The 18284-nt window shown below is 47.1% G+C and overlaps 2 protein-coding genes across 10 annotated transcripts in view; both read left to right on the top strand.

The window, feature by feature from the left end:
• The window catches only part of STAT5B (signal transducer and activator of transcription 5B), a 78908-nt gene extending 75713 nt beyond the window's left edge, over positions 1-3195 (top strand). For all 7 annotated transcript variants that reach the window (XM_031966296.1, XM_031966300.1, XM_031966298.1 and 4 more), the window contains exon 19: positions 330-3195. In XM_031966296.1, coding sequence (XP_031822156.1) covers positions 330-456 — 127 coding nt within the window. In that variant the 3' untranslated portion in view covers positions 457-3195. The remainder of the gene's footprint in view (positions 1-329) is intronic.
• Positions 3196-7484: 4289 nt separating this feature from the next.
• Positions 7485-15373, top strand: LOC100921613 (GH3 domain-containing protein). Of its 3 annotated transcripts, none has more exons than XM_023502331.2 (9): positions 7485-7670; positions 7931-8185; positions 8906-9045; positions 9237-9750; positions 10103-10295; positions 10468-10539; positions 10886-11019; positions 11408-11496; positions 14805-15373. In XM_023502331.2, the coding sequence occupies exons 2-9, from the start codon at positions 7939-7941 to the stop codon at positions 15231-15233; spliced, it is 1818 nt and encodes a 605-aa protein (XP_023358099.1). In that variant the 5' UTR covers positions 7485-7670; positions 7931-7938; the 3' UTR covers positions 15234-15373. The 3 variants fall into 3 exon arrangements, with proteins under 3 accessions (XP_023358099.1, XP_012403728.1, XP_003768252.2); XM_012548274.3 differs by lacking the exon at positions 14805-15373 and adding an exon at positions 11745-13242 and having other exon boundaries at positions 7494-7651; XM_003768204.4 differs by lacking the exon at positions 14805-15373 and adding an exon at positions 11745-13242 and having other exon boundaries at positions 7494-7670.
• The last annotated feature ends 2911 nt before the right edge of the window (positions 15374-18284 follow it).

Below are 18284 nucleotides of genomic sequence, written 5' to 3'. Positions count from 1 at the left end.
TTCTTGGTTTAAGGGGGGATTACTGAGTTTAAGAACCTAGACCTGTCTTAATCTATTCAGATAGTGGTCACTCTAGGAATAGGGGTGAGCTCAGTATTGTCCTTCAGCCAGGTGTTCTGTGGCCTGGGAGGTGATTTAATTTGGGTCACTGGATACAGCTTTATTAAATGAGTAGTTCTCCATCTTTCTCTGAGCTAATGCTGGAGTAAAAATCAGCTCGGAGCAGAGGAGGGAGGGCAGTGAATTCAGGCTATCAAGTGTAGAACACTGGGATTAAGTGGGGGATGAGGATGCTTTTCGGATTCTGATGTTCTCTCTTCCTTTATCAGCCCTGACTCTGTCCTTGACCCAGATGGGGATTTTGACCTGGACGACACTATGGATGTAGCAAGACATGTTGAAGAACTCTTGCGCCGACCAATGGACAGTCAGTGGATTCCCCATGCTCAGTCGTGACCCCTGACCCCTCCACCCCATAGCTCTTCAGCCCCTGCCCGGAGGATCGCTCTTGTGGATGTTTAATTCCATGAATCGCTTCTCTTTGGAAATAATACTCATAATGTGAAGTGTTAATACTAGTTGTGACTTTAGTATTTCTGTGCATGGTGATGCCAGTGGGGTGGGTGTGAGTGTGTGTGTGTGAGTGTATGTGTGTGTATGTATATTCAAGTGAGGTATTGTTCTCCCCCTTCCCTCCTTTCTGTCCAGGATTTGGCTTTGTTGTCAGGACCTTAGGGACTGTGGCCAATTTCTCTTTACTAAAAGCCAGTTCCTGGGAAAGGCTGAGCTTTGGCTTTGGGAGGGTGGGGATGGGTAGGGGTGGAAGGGAGGTTGCACCTCCTAATCAATGACTTATGTTGCTGTTTCAGCCAAATATTAGTCCAAAAAGTTAACAATGGTTGCCTTTAACTATCCTCTGAATTTTTGATCACTGCCTTTTCACAGAAAAAGCGAGGTTTTCTTTCTTTTTCTAGGTCGGAGTGGGAAATTATGACAGTTTGAAAAGATAAATGGAGTGGGGGAAGAGTTGTGGGTTTTCTGTTGGGGATTGATCTTTTTCAAATACCACGTAGCATATACAGGTTCACCTTTTTGTGTGGATTTGCTCCATTGATGGAGTGAGCACCCATGTATGCATGAATGTTTAGGGTTGTGTATGTTTGAAATGGGCATAAGAAAGACTAGCCATATATTGTACATCCTTGTAATATTATTATTATTATTATCCCAGTGCATTTGGGCTGTAGTGGAATACTAGATATTAACTTCCCAGAGTTAAAAACAGTAATTTGTTATCTGGGATTACCCACAATTTGAATTTGATCATTCAAAGACTTTTCCTTCTCTGCTCATTCTCTGAATGTTGGATACTAAAGTGTGAGGGTTTGGTTTGGTTTTGGTTTGTGGTTTTTTTTGGTTGCTGTTGTTTTTTTAGGATCACTTTAAGGGTTATGGATTTTATAAATGTTAGATGCCCTTTTGTTTTTTCTAAAATGTATCCCCTTCATTTCCCTCCTACCTCTCTCTACTCATGTGTCATCAGAATTGTCTCTTTTCACCCCAGGTCCTATGGCAGTCACACCCATTGTCACTTGCATTTCCTTCCAGTGTTTACACCAGTGTCTTGAAGATTTGATGGCATGAATGTCATCTGAACCAAAGGCTAGCTTGTTGAATTTGAAGTCTGTGGTCCACCCATGTGTGGTTGTGGGCAGTGATAGAGGTTTGAGGGGTTTGGTTTATTTGTGATGTTTTTGGTTTTGTTTTGGTAAACAGGGAAAAAAAAAGGGAAAATGAAATTAAGCCTAGCATAATTTTGACTCATGGCAATTTCTTTGGTAGCTTCTTCCTACTGAAGAGATGTGGGCTATGGCTGGGGTGTGTTGCTGGACATAGGTTGGGGAATGAGCAGACACAGCCTATGGGTGAGGCCTATGAGGTTCTTCCCCCAACCCCCTCTCTCCAAGAGAAGGGCACATGGCCATACCCAGGAGAGTTATGTCACTAAAAACCTTATTTTTATACTTGCTAGTAAATAAACAGATATTTTTTTAACAAAAAAGTTATGAATTTATCAAGTATCTTGATGTTGATGGAGAAATATTCCTCTTTAGTAAAGTATTTATTGGAAGGTAACTTTTTAAAAGCCGCTGTGTGTTGGCCTTGGCTCAGTTTTATATGTTGATTACTTTTTAACCTGGGCATCCATACCTTGGCACTGCCAGGCAGTAGGAGCATCTCTTTGCCCTTCCTGGGAGTAGACCAAACTCTCCAGAAACACCAGCATTGGCTGTGGGATGCTGTTCACCTCAGGAGGTGGGCTTAACTAGGACTCTAGTCCTGAAGTTGGAGGATGGGGGGAAAGAGGAAGGGGAAAGTCCATGTTTCCTAGGTACCTGGGCCTTTGATAAAAATCCACAAAATGACTCTCCAGCTTTCTCACTTCTGGATTCCCCTTCTCGGGCCTGAAGCCTGGAGGAGTGCGGCATGAGAATTCAATTCATGTTTTGGCAGCCTGTGCCCACCAGGGGGCAACATCACAATAGCATCAAATCTGAGATGGTCTGGGAAAGAGCTGAACAAGGGGAAACCATAGAAATGTGTCTCTCTTTCCTGGCCTCCGCCCAGTTTCTTGCTGAAGATGATTCTTGGAAGTGGTGATGCTCTTAAACCTCACTCGCTCCTGCAATTGCAATTCTCCAGGGACACCAGACTTCCCAGATAGCATGAGACTTGACACTTGCTTAGCTGCCCTCACTCTTCCAGAAGCTGCTCCTGTGAGAAATTTGGGACTGAGATATAGATTGTTTTCTTTTTCTCCCTCCCCCCCTTGCAAAATATAGAGCCAAACTTTTGTTCGTGCTGATTATTGATGAAAGTCAAGTTTTGACCATTTCCCCTACCTTCTTTACCCTCCCCTCCCCCACACAACAGTAGCATAAATGTTTCAATGGTGTGTGGTATACACAGGGTTTTGTGAGGGTGGGAATACCCCAAAAGGGAGTATAATTTAAATAAGAGAATACTTTTGATAATTTTTCTTTTTAAAACTTTGTGAAATTATTTCAAATACATATTTTAGTGTTGAAGCAGATTCATATATAGCTAGCCACCAATAAAGTATTGTGTACAATTTTGGGCAGTCACAAAATTGTGTATTTTATGTTACAATAAAGGCCTCCTGAAGAGACAATATCTTTTTCATTTGATTTATTTCTTCCATATATGTGCAAAGTTTGGAGTGTGGGGGGAGGTAAAGATAGCAACACTGATAAGACTGTGTGAGAATGGGCTTTTTAAAATGAGACAAAGTCAAGACATGTTAGAACTGCTGTAATGGGATTTCTTCAGCTCAGAAGTAGAATGAAATTCTTGAATGGACTTGCAGACCATCCCCTCCTTAGGGATAAAGCCACATCCAAACCATGTCAGATATCCACTTTTGGAGAAGATTCCACCCTCCTTTAATGCTTAACTCCAACATGTCAGCTCTTCTCGTTTAGAGTGTTATTTATATTCAATTCTACAAATATATACCTATTATCTGTATAAGAACCTGACAGTTTCAAAATTTATCACCTTGAAGACAGCCTGAGAATCAGCCTTTCCAAATTTAGCCAAGCCTTTCCTCTAAGATGAATGGGAAGTCATTTTATTAACCCAGTTTTCACATATAACACTTGCAGTTTGGTTAAGAAATCTTTTTGCCCTGACAACCTTAGATTGACAGCTCCAAAATTCTATATACGACATAAATCCTCACTATGGCTACTTTAGCTAGTCTTGTTTGTAACCATCTTTATCGAAGAACCTAAGGAATGACCTGATCGGATCAATTTTTATCCCTGTCCTAGTTCTCAGTACAATGAATGAGCTTCACATTATGGAAGCCATATTCCTAATCATTGTCTTTCTCCTGCCAGAAAAAAAAAAATTATCTCTTTTGCCTCGATGTTTCTCCACTTATTAGATTTAAAGGTCATTCCCACAGTTGCCTAGAGACTGCCATCTCAGAAGTAGAGAATCTTCTGAACATCACATAAAGATTAGGTTCAAAACCCAGTTGCTACTTATTACTCATGTGACCTTAAATACTTTACTTCTCTGGGATTCAGTTTCCCTTGGTAAAATAAGGATCACGATTTCAGAGTAGAAGTAATGGAACATACCTGAAAAGGAATCCATACTCTAGCACATTCCATAAGTGGTTAGTCAGCCTTTGCCTAAAGAATTCAATACTTCCCAATGTAGCTCTTTCTATCCAAAATTAGTTTTTCCTGATAATAAAACTAAATTTACTTCCTTTTAACTTCTACTCAAAGCTTCTAGTTCTGCCCCTTTGGATCAATGGGAACATTTCTAATCTATCACTCTCAGGACAGCATTTCAAGTATTTGAAAATAACTCTTCCCTACCTATGCTCCTTATCCCACACCAGTTTCCAAGCTAAACGATTAGTTCTTATAGTAGATTTTCACAAGCTTTAACTTGGTCTCCAAAATGCTGATGACCCTCCTCTTTGTATATTCTTCACTTTATCAATGTCCTTCCTAAAATGTAGTACCCCAAACTGAACCTAGCATTCTGGATATGGTCTGACCCGAATGACACACAATCAGACTCTCACCTCATTCATTCTGGAACCAGTGCTTTCAGTGCAGTACAAGATTACATTAGTCTTTTCTGACTGCCCTAAATGTAATTGAGCTTTCGATGCCCTAAAATCTCCAGGTGTTTTTCAAACTTGCTTAACTATTCTTCCTCCACGTAAGTACTCATGAAGTTGATTTCTTAAACCCAAAGATAAGACATTTTTCCCTATTAAATTTAATCTTGGTTTCAGCCCAAGATAAGCCTTTCAAGTATTTTTTTTTATCCTGGCACTCTTCTAGTAGATTTGCCATCTGCGGAATTTGATAAAGTTGTCTTTTATCAAGTCATTGATAAAAATGTTATGCATCATGCCACTTTATTGAAATCCCTCATCCAAGGCCATCTTTTACATTAGATAGAATGAGTAATTTGCTCAGGCTCCTTTGCTAAAATTTAGGTAAATCTTCTCAAATCAGCTAGATAACTAACTCCAAAAGAAAAAGGAAATAAGATTTATCTGGCATGGCCTGCTTTGTTTGTTTTTTACTTTTAATTCTATTTTATTTTCTGGTACATATTCTCTCCAACCCCTCCTTGTCCATCTCTCCTTCCCCAAATTGAGAGGAAAAACCTATTACAATTCGTTAAACTATTAGTTAAACAAAAACAAATTCTGAAGTTGATTATGTGCCAAAAAATAATAATAATTTATCAATCTGTACACTAAGTCCATTATCTCACTCACTGAAAGTAACATGCTTCTTCATGAATCATCTGAATTGTGCTGATCAGTTCCTAAGTCTGTCAGAAGTTGTTTGTCTTTGCAATGTTATTAGCATTATATAAGTTGCTCTCCAACTCACTTCATTTTTTTATTTTTTTGCTCAGGCAATTGGGGTTAAGTGACTTGCCCAAAGTCACACAGCCAGGAAGTGTCAGGTATCTGAAGTTGTATTTGAACTCAGGTCCTCCTGACTCCAGAGCCTGTACTCTATCCACTGTGCTATCTAGCCCCTACTCATTTTATTTTGCATCAGTTCACACAGGTTTCCTAAAACTATCCACTTCATCATTTTTCTTAGAGCACAATAATATTCCATCACATTAGTGCACCATAACTTGTAAATCATTCCTCAATTAATAAGCACCCCCTCAGTTTCCAAATCTTTGGCATGATGGCCTGGACTTTCCCCCCTTTATTTATTTTTAACATTTATTTTTTAAAATTCTCTCCCTCCCACCCCTCCCCATTAAGAAGACAAGACAATTATACATGTGAAAGCATACAAAATATGTTCATATCGATTATGTTGAGGGTAGGGAAGCAAAAAAGTGCAGAAAAAAGTATGTTTCAGTCTGCACTCAAGAGTTCATCAGTTCTCCATGAAGGTGAATAGAATTTTTCATCATGAGTCCTTTAGAATTGTCACGGATCGTTGTATTAATCAGAATAGCTAAGTCTTGATCATCATTACAAGATGTTGTAACTGCTGTGTTCTTCCAGTTCTGCTTACTTCACTTGGCTGATCAGTTCCTATAAGTCCTCCCAGTTTTTTCTGAAATCACTTTGTTCCTCATTTCTTATATCACAATAGTTAACCGTGATGGCCTATTTTTTGTTAGTATTTTCATTTTTTTAATAGCATTTTTAGTTTTCCAAATACCTGTAATAGTTTTTAACATTCATTTTTGTAAAATTTTCTCCCTCCCTCTCTTTCTCGCCTCCTCCCTCCCCAAGACAGCAAACAATCTGATAAAAACTGAGTATGTGCAATTCTTTTGGGGGGGGGGGGGGGGGGGGGCTGAGGCAATTGGGGGTAAGTGACTTTCCCAGGGTCACACAGCCAGGAAGTGGGAAGTGTTAAGTGTCTGAGGCCCGATTTGAGCTCTGATCCTCCTGACTTCAGGGTTGGTGCTCTCACTGAGCCATCTCGATATCCCTGTGCAGTTCTTTTAAACATATTTCCATATATGTTCATGCTGTGCAAGAAAATCAGATCAAAGGGGAAAAATAAAAAAAAAACAAGCAAACTACAACTAAAACAAAGTAAAAATACGATGCTTCTGTCCACAATCTTGGCATTTCCCACTCCAAGTCTATTGGAATTGCTTTGAATCAGCGCCCTGTTGGAAAGAATCATGTCCGCAAGATGGCCTGTTCTTGATGGAGTCGTGCTGATTCTTTGTGATGGTTTCTAGATAGATGTTTAACCACCATCCCTTTAATAATAAGGTTTTCCCGAAATTCGGAGACTTTGCTCTCTTCTCCATCTTTCGAGAATCAGTATGTTTGTCCTCTCCAGGCCTGCATGTGTCTGGCTTAATCCTGGATCCAAAGAGCACCAGTAGGGGGGCTAGCCCAGAGGATGAGTGCCAGGCCTAGTAGCAGGAAGCCTTCCGGCCCCCCCTCCCCGTGACCCCAGACGCTCACAGGTGGGTGGCCTTGGGTCACCAAGAGTGGACGTGGCCACCACGAATGACCAATGGCCCGGTGTCTCCCCACCACATCTGTGTTCCAGGAGACGTTTACAGGGGCTGGACAGGGGGATCTCAGGCCCTCAGGCCTTTCCCCGAGGCCGTTTCCCCAGGCAGCCTGGGCTCCTATTACCCCTCTGATCTTTTACTCGGCAGCTGCCCGGCTCTGAGGCAGCAAGCCAGGCTGGGAAAGCTGGAAGACCTACCAAACAGGTGTTCATTTGCATGCTGCTCGCACACCAGAGCCCCTTTCCCCCTCGCTCCCCCCTCGGCCTCCCCGGCCTTTGTTTTCCGCTTCAGTTTTCCCCCTCCCCTCCCCTTAGAGCCCTGGGCCAGCAGTGGCGCACAACCGGTACCTGTAAGACCCACCCCCTTCCACTTTTCAGACCCCCCTCCCTCCCCAAACACAAACGCAAAGCCCGGGAGCTGCCGAGCCATTAGATCTCCCTGGCTGGGCCCTGCCCTTTAAACTTCAGCTCTTTTGGTCCGGAAGAAGAATGTTGTTTCCGGAAGAAACCCGGAAGGATCCTTAGAAACTGGGGTTTAGGGAGGAGATGAGACATTCTCCGGAATCCCAAAGGAAGTGAGAGCGCAGGGCAAAAGTAAAAAGGGGGTGAAAGGAGGGGGGTTGGAGCGGGTGCGTGCTGGGAGTAGCGTGGAGCGGAGCGGGAAGGGAGGTAGGCGGGAAAGCGAGATGGGATGGCCAGAGGGGCCGGGACTGGCGTTCTGGCAGCCTCAGGGGATGCTCCCCTCCCTGCTGCCCCTCTTTCCTCGGAGCCTGCCTCCCTCCCTGTACCCCGGTTGTCCCCCAGGTGCCATGAGCCAGGGAGAAGCGGCTGCAATTCACCTGTCCCTCTCCTAGAACTTCCCATGGAGATGCTGCTGCTGCTGCTGCTGCTGTTACTGCCCTTGACTCTGCTCTGGTGGCAGAAGTCCCCAAGGATGAGGAAGGCCTGGGGCCACCGTGTGGCTTTAAGAGCCCTGGGTTGGGCCGCAGCTTGGACCAAGTGGCGCCTGGAGGAGAGCACCAGATGCGTCCACCAGAGCCAGAAGCAGACATTGCAGCGATGTTTTCAGGGACCTCGAACTGCCACCTGCCCCCGGGGGGAAATACCAGGTGGGTTTTCCAAAGGACTATGGGAAAGGTTCCCAGGTTCAGCTAACATTTATATAGAGCTGTGAGGTGTGCAAAGCATTATAAAAATGCTGTCTCTTAATCCTCACAATGATCCTGGGAGGGAGGGGCATTTTACAGAGGGGGAAACTGAAGCAGAATCCAGGTAAGTGACTTGCCTGGGATCACATAGCTGGAGATGCTGACCCAGGAGTTTCTGGCTCCTAAGCCCAGCATTCTCCATCGCACCCACTACATTCCCACATCCACTAACAGAGGGAGAAAGGGCTGGACCTTTTAGATCTTTATTTCTGAAAAAACTCGAGATTTGGACCAAAATTCTTTCCATTGCTACATTTATAAACCTGTGAATACAGAACACATAGACTTAGAGGAACCACATCTATGAGAACATCTGGGCCCAGAAGTCCTCTTCCGGCAAGGTTTTAGAATAAGAGGGACCCCCACAAAGAGGCCTTTTGCCCAGCCGTTCAGCTTTGCAGAGGGATACCGGCCTGACGGATGCTCCCTGTTGAAGGTCAGGCAGACTCTCCTGGTCTCTAGCCTTGGTTTCCTTCCAAGCCACCCCTAGAGGCTCTTTCCTCTTCGGCACTTCTGGACAAAGGCACTCCTCCCACCTTCCTCCCCTGCCCCCCAAGCCCTCCCTCGTGGGGGTGATTCTGATCCAAGTATTTCCCTGGGGGGTATCTTTGATCATCACAGACTTGGACAGTTTCCGTAATCAGTTCCCTCTGGTTCGGCCTTGCCTGGACTCCCACAGCAAGGCAGGGGGCTCGGATGAGGGCTTGGCCAAGCTGCAGCATCCACCGTTCAACCCCACCCCATGGGAGACTTCTTTACAGGTAGCCAGGGGAAGTGGGAAGAGTGTCTCCAGGGGGAGGGGACATTCCCACTGGAGAGCCTTGAAGCTCACCCCCCAGGAGTGGCCGGAGGTTGGGCCCTGAGATGGTGGGGCAATCCCAGGACAGGCTTGTGATGGGGGTGGGAGAGCTCAAACCAAGCCTTCTCCAGCCCTCTTCGTCTCTCTTTCCAGGCCACATTGCTGAGTTTCAATTCTCTGAAGGAGACCTATCCAGGGGCACTGGTCCCAGGAGGCACTGCCCGTTTGACCCTCACCTCCCCCTGGCCTTGCTCCCTCCCCTGGCCCTTGAGGCCCCTGGCCTGGGCTTGTCCCCCGGGGGCAGGAGCAGGGGACCCTCGAACACTGCTTCTAGCAGCTCTTGGAACCCGGGATCTGCAGGTGCTAGAGGCCGGGACAGCAACGGAGTTGCTGGATGTCTTCTGCTGCCTTGGGGCTGACTGGGAGGGCCTGGTGGAAGCGGTGGCTGCTGGCCAGCCAGGCTTCTCGCCCCTGGCCCCCGACCGGGCAGCGGAGCTGAAAACCGAACTGGAGCAGGGCCCCCAGGGCCTGGCCCGCAGGCTCTGGCCCCAGCTGCAGGTGGTGGTGACCACGGATGCAGGGGGGCAAGACGTGGCCAAGGCCGCCTTGGGGGCTACCTGGTGCCAAGGGCTGCCTTTCTTCTCACCTGCTTATGTGGCTGCCGGAGGTCAGGGGGTTGGGAGAGCTCTGGAGGGGCCTGGGGACAGCAGGGAGCGGAGCTGGGTCATGACTTAGCCAGGGTGGATGGAGGAGATTTGGTCCTGCAAGAAGAACAAGCACAAAGCCGAGCATGGGAATGGGGAGGGTCAGAGCCCATCATGTGGTACGGGACCAGGCCCTGTCCTTCCCCTACAGGTGGGCAGCAGGAGAGGGAATATCCCATGATGCCTCTCTTCAGGCACTCCTCACATGTCTCATTGCCACATAACCGGTTTGGGGAAGCTAAGGGAAGGGTCTGCTTTGTGCTCAGGCTCCTGGCTCTCTGCTCATTCTCTGCCCCACCTTTGTCCCGCTCTCAGGTATGATTGGACTGAACCTCTCCCCAAAGCAGCAGAAGCCAGGGTACCTTTTACTCCCAGGACCTCCCTTTGTGGAACTGCTCCCAGCCTGGGAGAGGAGCCAAGAGGAAGCCCCCTGCACCCTCCTGTTAGGGGAGGCCCTGCAAGGAAAAGAATATGAGCTGGTGCTGACTGATGGTTCTCATCTCACCAGGTGACGTCCACCCCCAGGCCCCCGCCCCATCTTCTCTCCTGCAGACCTTGCACTGTCGAGGTGAACTAGGGAGGAAGATTAAACAAAGGGACCCCTGGTAAAGCAGGGGAGGGTGGAGGCAAGAGGCTCCTCTACCTTATTTATCCCTTCCCCCTCTCTTTGTCATGCACAGGTGTCCCCTGGGGGATGTGGTCCAAGTCATTGACTTCTACAATCAATGTCCCATAGTCAGATTTGTCCGCAGGTGAGTGACCCACTGAGGGAAATGCTAAAGGGTTTTTCCAGAGGATTGGGGAGGAGACATTGAGACATCCCAGACCAAGACAAAGCCTTGGGACTGAAAGGTTCCCCTGCTGAGAAGTCTGGAAGAGATCCGGTAGGATCTTCCCAACTGAGAGACTCCAGAGAACAGTTTATCCTTAATCCCAAATTTTGGCTTCCTTCTAAACTAGCCCCCAAAATCTCTCTGAAGCTCCCGGGAGATTCTTGTCAGCCCCTTCCTGAGGAGTAGGAGAGTGTCCCTGAATGCTCCTCTCCTGGGGAAGCTGATCTGACCCCCGTGGTCCCTCCTCATCCTCCTCTCACCATAGGCTGGGTCAGTCCCTCAATGTCCGAGGTGAGGACATTTCTGAAGATGTGTTCTCCGGGGCATTGCTCTGTGCTGTGGGGCTCTGGCCAGGGGCCAAATTGCTGGATTACTGCTGTGCAGAAAATAGCCTTGTGGGTAAGACATTTTCCTATCTCCCCCTGCTGAGGTCACGCTGTCCAGTCCCTAGCTTTGTAGGAGGTGCCCTTTACCACCACTCTGCTCTTACTTCCCACTGCCCAGAGTTAGTCCAAGGATGATATCTCCCAGGCAGATGGCAACTCCTTGTCTCTTGATAAAAATCCTCTCCCAGAGTCTAATCTTCAGCCCTTCTGGAGTGCTATTTCCCTTCCTTTTTCTTTCTCTTACGAAATAGCAGTTTTCTGTTCTCCACTTACAAGCCCAAATATGCCCCCATCCTCCCCCAAAAAACCTGTCCCTTTTCTCCACATACCCCAAGATGGGAACTAAGGAGAGTTAAGAACGCTCTTAGAGATCCCTCAAGTAAAGAGTGGATTTTCTGCAGGCTCTTTCTCTGATGCCTCTGCTCCTCACTATGAAGTATTTGTAGAACTGAGAGGATTAAGGGGCTTGTCTGAGGACCATCGACACAAGGTAAGAGAATAAGGAAAAAGGGGCTGTGATTTCCCCTACCCCAGGTCCTTGGATTTGCTTGGGATGAGGAGAGAGAGGAACTAATCAGGGAAGAAAATGAAGAAAATGGAGGAAAGAGAGATGAGAGACCCTAAGATCTTTTCTAGCTGTGATGATAAGTCCATGATCTGTAGCCTCAGTCCCAACCCATCCTACACCCTGTAAACACACTCTTTGGCCTAAGCTTGATTTGTTCTTTCTATTCCCAGCTCGATCACTGCCTCCAGGAAGCATCCCCCACCTACAAGTCTCTCCGTTTCCGAGGCAGTATTGGACCTGCCCAAGTCCACCTGGTGGGCCAAGGGGGCTTTTGTGAACTTCGGAATCTCCTTTCCTCCTCTCCCTCCTTTATTCCCTTTTCCTCCTTTCCCCCAGAGATGCCCCGAATCCTGAAACATAGAGACCTGGTCCAGTTTCTGCTAAGGAGGGTGGTGTCTTGAATGTCCTCAGGCCCCCACCTCCATCACAGGATGTCTTTCTCTCATATGTCTCTATGGAAGCCCATAATCCAAGGGGCTCTCTGATTCTAGGTGGTCACCCTAGTATCTCAAAGTGGGAAAAAAATCTCTTTTGGGAACCCTTGTGGTCCCAATCCAGGCTAAGTGATATTAACTTTAACTGCTGGGCAGACAGTGGAGGAAGGTGCCCTTACCAGAGATTAAAGTACCAGGAGATAAGGGACATTGTTCTCTCCTTCCCCCAGTAGAATGGATGTGGTGTCTTGCTCTCCCTTCACTGACTTGATTTTTAAACATAGGGGCTAGGATAGAGATAGACATTGGACCTGTGATTTCATATATATAATATAAGGGATCTTCTGAATGAGGAAACATTCTCTGTTTCTAAGAGAGCACTGAGAGGCTGTGATTTTCCCAGGCTCTCATAGCCCATATGTGCCCGAAGTTAGATTTGAACCTGAATTTCCCTGCCTCCAAAGCCAACTCTCTCTATTTCGCCACACTATCTATCCATCTCTAAGAGATATGGTGTAAAATCAGAGATTAGGAAGGGTGTTGGCAAGTCAGTCTCCCTTCTCAATCCTCTAGCAAGTTTGGAGCCTCTAAACTAGAAATCAACCACTCTCTCCTCCCCTCTTCTCACCCTCACTGCCTTTGCCATAATTTGGCGGCAATCCCATTCCAGTTATCCAGTCCCCAGTTCTCAAGAGTCTGTACTGACTACTGGCCAGCTATCATGTCGGGGTACTGTTCTCAGAGCCCTGTTACAAGAACACATTTGTTGGAATGTCCAAACTAGAAGGAAACTTTAGAAAGCACCTCATTTTAGAGAAGAGAAAACTGAGTCCCAGAGAGATTAAGTGATTGGCTAAAAGCCACACAGCCAGTTTGTGGACAAGCCAGGAGCCAGACCCTGTCCTCTATTTTTTTGACTAGGAAATCAGGGTTATGTGACTTGTTCAGGGTCACACAGCTAGTAAGTGTCAAGTGTCTGAGGGGAGATTTGAACTAGGGCCACTGATGCTAGTGCCCTACTGACTGGGCCACACCTAGCTTCCCCCAATGCATTATTCTTTATTTCCATTTCATTACTGTTGTTCCTTCTGCCTTAGTGTTAGGGGAGAAATAACAGGGGGTGGAGGGATGTCAGTGGGATCAATAATACTAAAAGATCATAGGAGACCTAAAGATGGCCCATGCTTCCAAAGAAATCTGTCAACAAGCCAGGAAATAAACTGGCCTCAACCTATATGTATGATGATTCTATGTCTCAGAGTTGCGGCGAGGTAGAGTGGAAGGGAAAAAAGGTTATTTCTGAAACTAGGGGAGAAGGGAGCTGAAAAAAGGGAATTTGGGGGTAGATGAGGGCATTCTTTTTTCCTCCTGAAAAATAATGTTTTGGAGCCTCGAGGAGACAAAGAGATGAGAATAAAGAGTTACTAATAATTCATCCTTTCCCCTCACTACATATAGCTTATGCATCATGTCCAGGAAAAGACGCAGCATCTGCCCCTCTCCCACTTTCACCATGTCCTCTAATTAGCTTAACGACCCTCACTTCCCCTCAGCCTCAGCCTCATTGTCCCCAGCTAGAGCTGGCGCTGCTTTTGTGTTCTTGGATTCCTGGGTCTGCAGTTGCCTTATTAATGCCCAGCGACCGGTGTCATCTCCAGGGAGCTTTCCATCTTCCCAAGGACCCAGACACCGACACTCATTCATTCTTCCTCCCCAGCCTGGAGACGAGCCCCTTTCCAGGATGGTATTCTTGGTTCTGGCTTTGTCTGATCCGGGGGATGTGCGTAGATGCCCGTCCCTCCCCCCACCCAAGCCACAGTCACTATAAGCCTCAGGGCAAGAGCTGCCCAGTCACTGCTGCCCAGCATCTGCTTGGCCCCGCACCCGTGACTGGACAGCCCTCCAGCTCCTGGCGGCCCCTTTCTCCAGGGCTCCTGTACTATGGATCCAAGCACTTCAAAGGTAAAGGCCTCAGGGATCTGAAGGAAGGGAACAGGAGGCTCAAGGTGGGTCGTGATCACCTCAGTGGTGGGAAAGCCTTGTCTGACCTTATGGAGGGCTTAGGAGTCCCTGGCTCGGGACTGTGTTCAGTGCCTGGCTGTGGTCCCTGAGCCAGGCAGCTGGAAAGCAAGGAGTGGGTGAGGTCATAACCCTAGGTCTAAGCAGCAGCTCTGTTCTCCTGGGAGTGGCTGTCAAAAGGAAGAGGATTCCCCCGTGGCCTTCAGACTTTTTTCTAATTTATGAACCCGAATTCACTCTGTGGGCCATCCTTCTTGGGGGGAGAGGAAGACAGATCAGTGGGGGAAGCAAACAGAAAAAGGCGAACTCTCACCTCATAAAAAGACCAGTAAATTTGTCTGAGACCCTCTGGGATGGAGAGCAGATGGATGGGTGTCATGGCCTATATATATATATATCCATTCATAGGAATAGTGGAGTCCTCCAAGCCCCATTGCTATGGACAGGCCCAATTTATTTCCCCTTCCCCCTTTTCACCTTTCCTTGTCTTATTTTTATTTTTATTTAACCTTTCCTTATCTTAACAAGAGTGAATTCGGTAAGACCTCCCAAAGGTGCGGGGAGTTCCAGATCCATATCCCTGGTCCCCTAGAGCAGCACAAACCCCCAGGCTTCAGAGATTCCATTTTCTACAAACTTATTTTACTGGCACTGAAATTTCTGGGTGACAGTTTCTTGGAAATGGAGTCGGGAGTGTAGGGTTGGGGACAATGGGGGTGGGGGAGGCTTGCCCTCCTGCCCGGCGTGCCCACTCTCCCTTCACCCTCCCCACTGCAGGCTCCCTGGGCCACCGTGACGCTGCTGCTCCTGTTGCTGGTACTCCCGGCCTTGCTCCCGGCCCGGGCGGCAGCCCAGCCCATGCCCAACTGCTGCCGGCAGAAAACCTGCTCCTGTCGTCTCTACGACCTGCTGCATGGAGCCGGCAACCACGCGGCGGGCATCCTCACCCTGGGGAAACGGAGGGCGGGCCTCTCCGGGCTGCAGGGACGCCTCCAGAGGCTCCTGCAAGCCAGCGGCAACCACGCCGCGGGCATCCTCACGGTGGGGCGCCGGGCTGGCGCCGGCGGAGAGCCCCTCTCCAGTCCCTCCGGAGCTCCGGGCTACAACAGCTGCTCCCGGGGCCCTGGCACCGGCTCCTGCGCTGGGCATCTGTGTACCGACAGCCCCGCGGCACAAGACACGGCCCAGAGCTGGCAGGGGTCCTAAACCGCGGGGGCAAAAGCTTACCTGTAGCCCCTCCCCAAGCAAACGCGCTTTCAAAGCCCTGGGACCCTCCCAGACTCCCGGGGCGGCTGCTCACTGACTCCGTTGTTAGGGCAGTGGCTAGGGCAGGGTGGGGGGGTGGGAACTCTTAATTACCATGTTATTCGGGACTGCCCCAGATGAGGAACTAAGAGAGACAGGTGGGTTTCTCCCCGCCTCCTCTCAGCCCCAGGTCTTTGCTCCACCCCAGGAATTGGGGAATAAAGATGACTCAAGCTGAACGTGTCCTTTCTCTGTTACTGCGGTCACCTCGTTCCTCTCTCTAACAACAGACCTTTGCGGGAGGGAGGGGAGAAGGGAGAAAGGGACGGAGAGAAGGTTTGTAAATTATACCCTTCTGTTTACCACAGTCACTCCAGACTATGAGGTTTCTCTGTAGCATAAACAATTTAGCACAAAAATAGGGAAGGCAGGATTTTTTTATTTTTTATTTTTTGGCGTAGAAGAGATTGAAGATGCAGCCTGATTGATTGGAAAGTATATTTTGGCTCTAAGTTCAAATTTGCCACCTGTGTAATTTCCACTGAATCTAAATCCCATTTTCCTCATCCCTTACATGAACTGGATGGGCTCCAAAGGTCCTTCCAGTTATAGATCTATGCTCCTATGTACATTTTTTTTAAGTCTTTTTTTAAATTGTCCCTTTTATTCTCAATTCTTTCCATTCCAGGCCCAGAAAGCCTTCCTGCACCTAGGTAACCACTAATTTAGGCTCTATTTTGGAAATCTTCAGCATGAATGTTAGGAGGAAGGGATGAAAACACAGGAGCCTGACTGAAAATTTAATCTCTCTGTCCTTTGTCCATATCCTCCTGCGGCCCCAGCCAGAGACTAAAGAACTGACCAGAAACATTCCTCAATCAAAAAACCCAGCTGAGGGTATAGGAAATGGCTCCTGTTATGCATGCCTTGTCTCATCTTCCTACTGCCATCTGACTGCCCTGTTTCCCTGCAGCAGAGGCAGAGGGGAAGAATAAAGCTTAGGGACTGGCTTTATTCCTGTCTGTTTCCTCCTTCACTATCGGGAAGTTCTTTCTGCTATCCCACTTGCATACTTCTCTGTTGTACTCTGTTGGGCCCCTTGCCTTTTTGGTCCTGCCCTAAAGTACCCTTTTGAAACATAATCCAGCTCCAGGGTCTCAGTCTTCTCTAGGTTTCTCTCTAGCTTCTCTTTCCATTCCAGAGAAGTATATATGTGTAGGAGAGGGGCAGATGTCAAAGTAAGATGTTAAGATACTTATTTTAAGAAACACAATCTGAACCTCCCTCTTCTTCGCTGAGGTGAAGGACCAAGGGGGTGGAAAACAGCCTATACTGTAAGACTTGACTGATGTGCTAGTTTTCCTTACTGTTTGTGGGGAGATTGCATATCTTCCTTTCTTTTCTTTTTAAAAGTTCCTTGTTACAGGGAAGACTCTGGAGCAGGGAGTACGGGGAAATAAAGGTGATGTAAAAATGAAAAATATTAATTTAAAAAAGTGTGAGCTGAATGGGACAATCTTCCTCCTTCAATAAACTGTGTAGTTATAGCCACTTCTACACAGGCTTGGGTGCAATTGTTGACACAGAGAGGCAGTAGTTTAGTGGTAAGAATGCTAGGCTTGGAATTAGGCCCACCCTCCAATATTTAATACCAGTGTGACCGTGACAAGTCACTTAAGTCTCTTTCTGTTCACCTGGAAAGTCAGGCTAACGCCTTACCCTACAGCGTTGTTGGGAGGATCTAAATGAGATCATAGGCTTGGTTAAATTAAAGTGGGACTATCAAAAGGATTTATGATGCCGTCCTCTTCAGAACTCTGGTAGGAAAAGTCCATTTGTCAAAGTGGATCGAAACCCACCTCTGACTTAGTAACTGTGTTCTGGGAGATTGTCTTTTTTTTTTTTTTTTTTAAAATAGCCTTTTATTTACAGGTTATGTGCATGGGTAACTTTACAGCATTAACAATTGCCAAACCTCTTGTTCCAATTTTTCCCCTCCTTCCCCCCACCCCCTCCCCCAGATGGCAGGATGACCAGTAGATGTTAAATATATTACAATATAAATTAGACACACAATAAGTATACATGACCAAACTGTTATTTTGCTGTACAAAAAGAATCAGACTCTGAAATATTGTACAATTAGCTTGTGAAGGAAATCAGAAATGCAGGTGGACATAAATATAGGGATTGGGAGTTCAATGTAATGGTTTTTAGTCATCTCCCAGAGTTCTTTCTCTGGGCGTAGCTGGTTCAGTTCATTACTGCTCCATTGGAAATGATTTGGTTGATCTCATTGCTGAGGATGGCCTGGTCCATCAGAACTGGTCATCATATAATATTGTTGTTGAAGTATATAATGATGTCCTGGTCCTGCTCATTTCACTCAGCATCAGTTCGTGTAAGTCTCTCCAGGCCTTTCTGAAATCATCCTGTTGGTCATTTCTTACAGAACAGTAATATTCCATTATATTCATATACCACAATTTATTCAGCCATTCTCCAACGGATGGACATCCATTCATTTTCCAGCTTCTAGCCACTACAAAAAGGGCTGCCACAAACATTCGTGCACATACGGGTCCCTTTCTCTGGGGGATTGTCTAATCGTGTTACATGACCGGTCCAAGGTTACATAGCTAAGGTACTAAGTAAAGTCTGACACCAGGGATTTATGATTCCAAACCCAGCACATCATCCGCATCCTCATTGCCCGAAGAACACATCGCTGGGAGCTATTCTAAGTTCCTAACTTCAGAGCGCTAAGAAAGGGATGTAAGAGGTCATCCGGTCTAGTGACTCGTTTCACCAACAAGGAGAAAAAGAAGCGGAGTCACTTGCGCGAGATCACACAGGTAGGATGCCCTGCGCCTCCCATTCCTCGCAAGCCGCTGCCTCTCGAACTGACGAGGCGCTAATCTGGGGGAGCAGGGGGCGAGGGGAATGAATAAAGCAAGGGTTCAGTAAGGGAGCGCCTGGGCTCCAGAACGCAGCGCAGAACTCCAAGTATCT

Source organism: Sarcophilus harrisii, chromosome 4 (genome assembly GCF_902635505.1).
Source record: "Sarcophilus harrisii chromosome 4, mSarHar1.11, whole genome shotgun sequence".
Taxonomy (NCBI): domain Eukaryota; kingdom Metazoa; phylum Chordata; class Mammalia; order Dasyuromorphia; family Dasyuridae; genus Sarcophilus; species Sarcophilus harrisii.
The sequence above is the reverse complement of the archived record's forward strand: the minus strand, read 5'-3'. Positions and strand labels throughout refer to the sequence as shown.

What these genes read in the sequence shown, in the direction of transcription:
- LOC100921613 (XM_023502331.2), top strand. Translation starts at nt 7,939, where the DNA reads ATGGAGATGCTGCTGCTGCTGCTGCTGCTGTTACTGCCCTTGACTCTG. An exon ending in CCCCCGGGGGGAAATACCAG is followed by an intron (nt 8,186 to 8,905) that starts GTGGGTTTTCCA and finishes TGATCATCACAG; the next exon opens with ACTTGGACAGTTTCCGTAAT. An exon ending in CATGGGAGACTTCTTTACAG is followed by an intron (nt 9,046 to 9,236) that starts GTAGCCAGGGGA and finishes CTCTCTTTCCAG; the next exon opens with GCCACATTGCTGAGTTTCAA.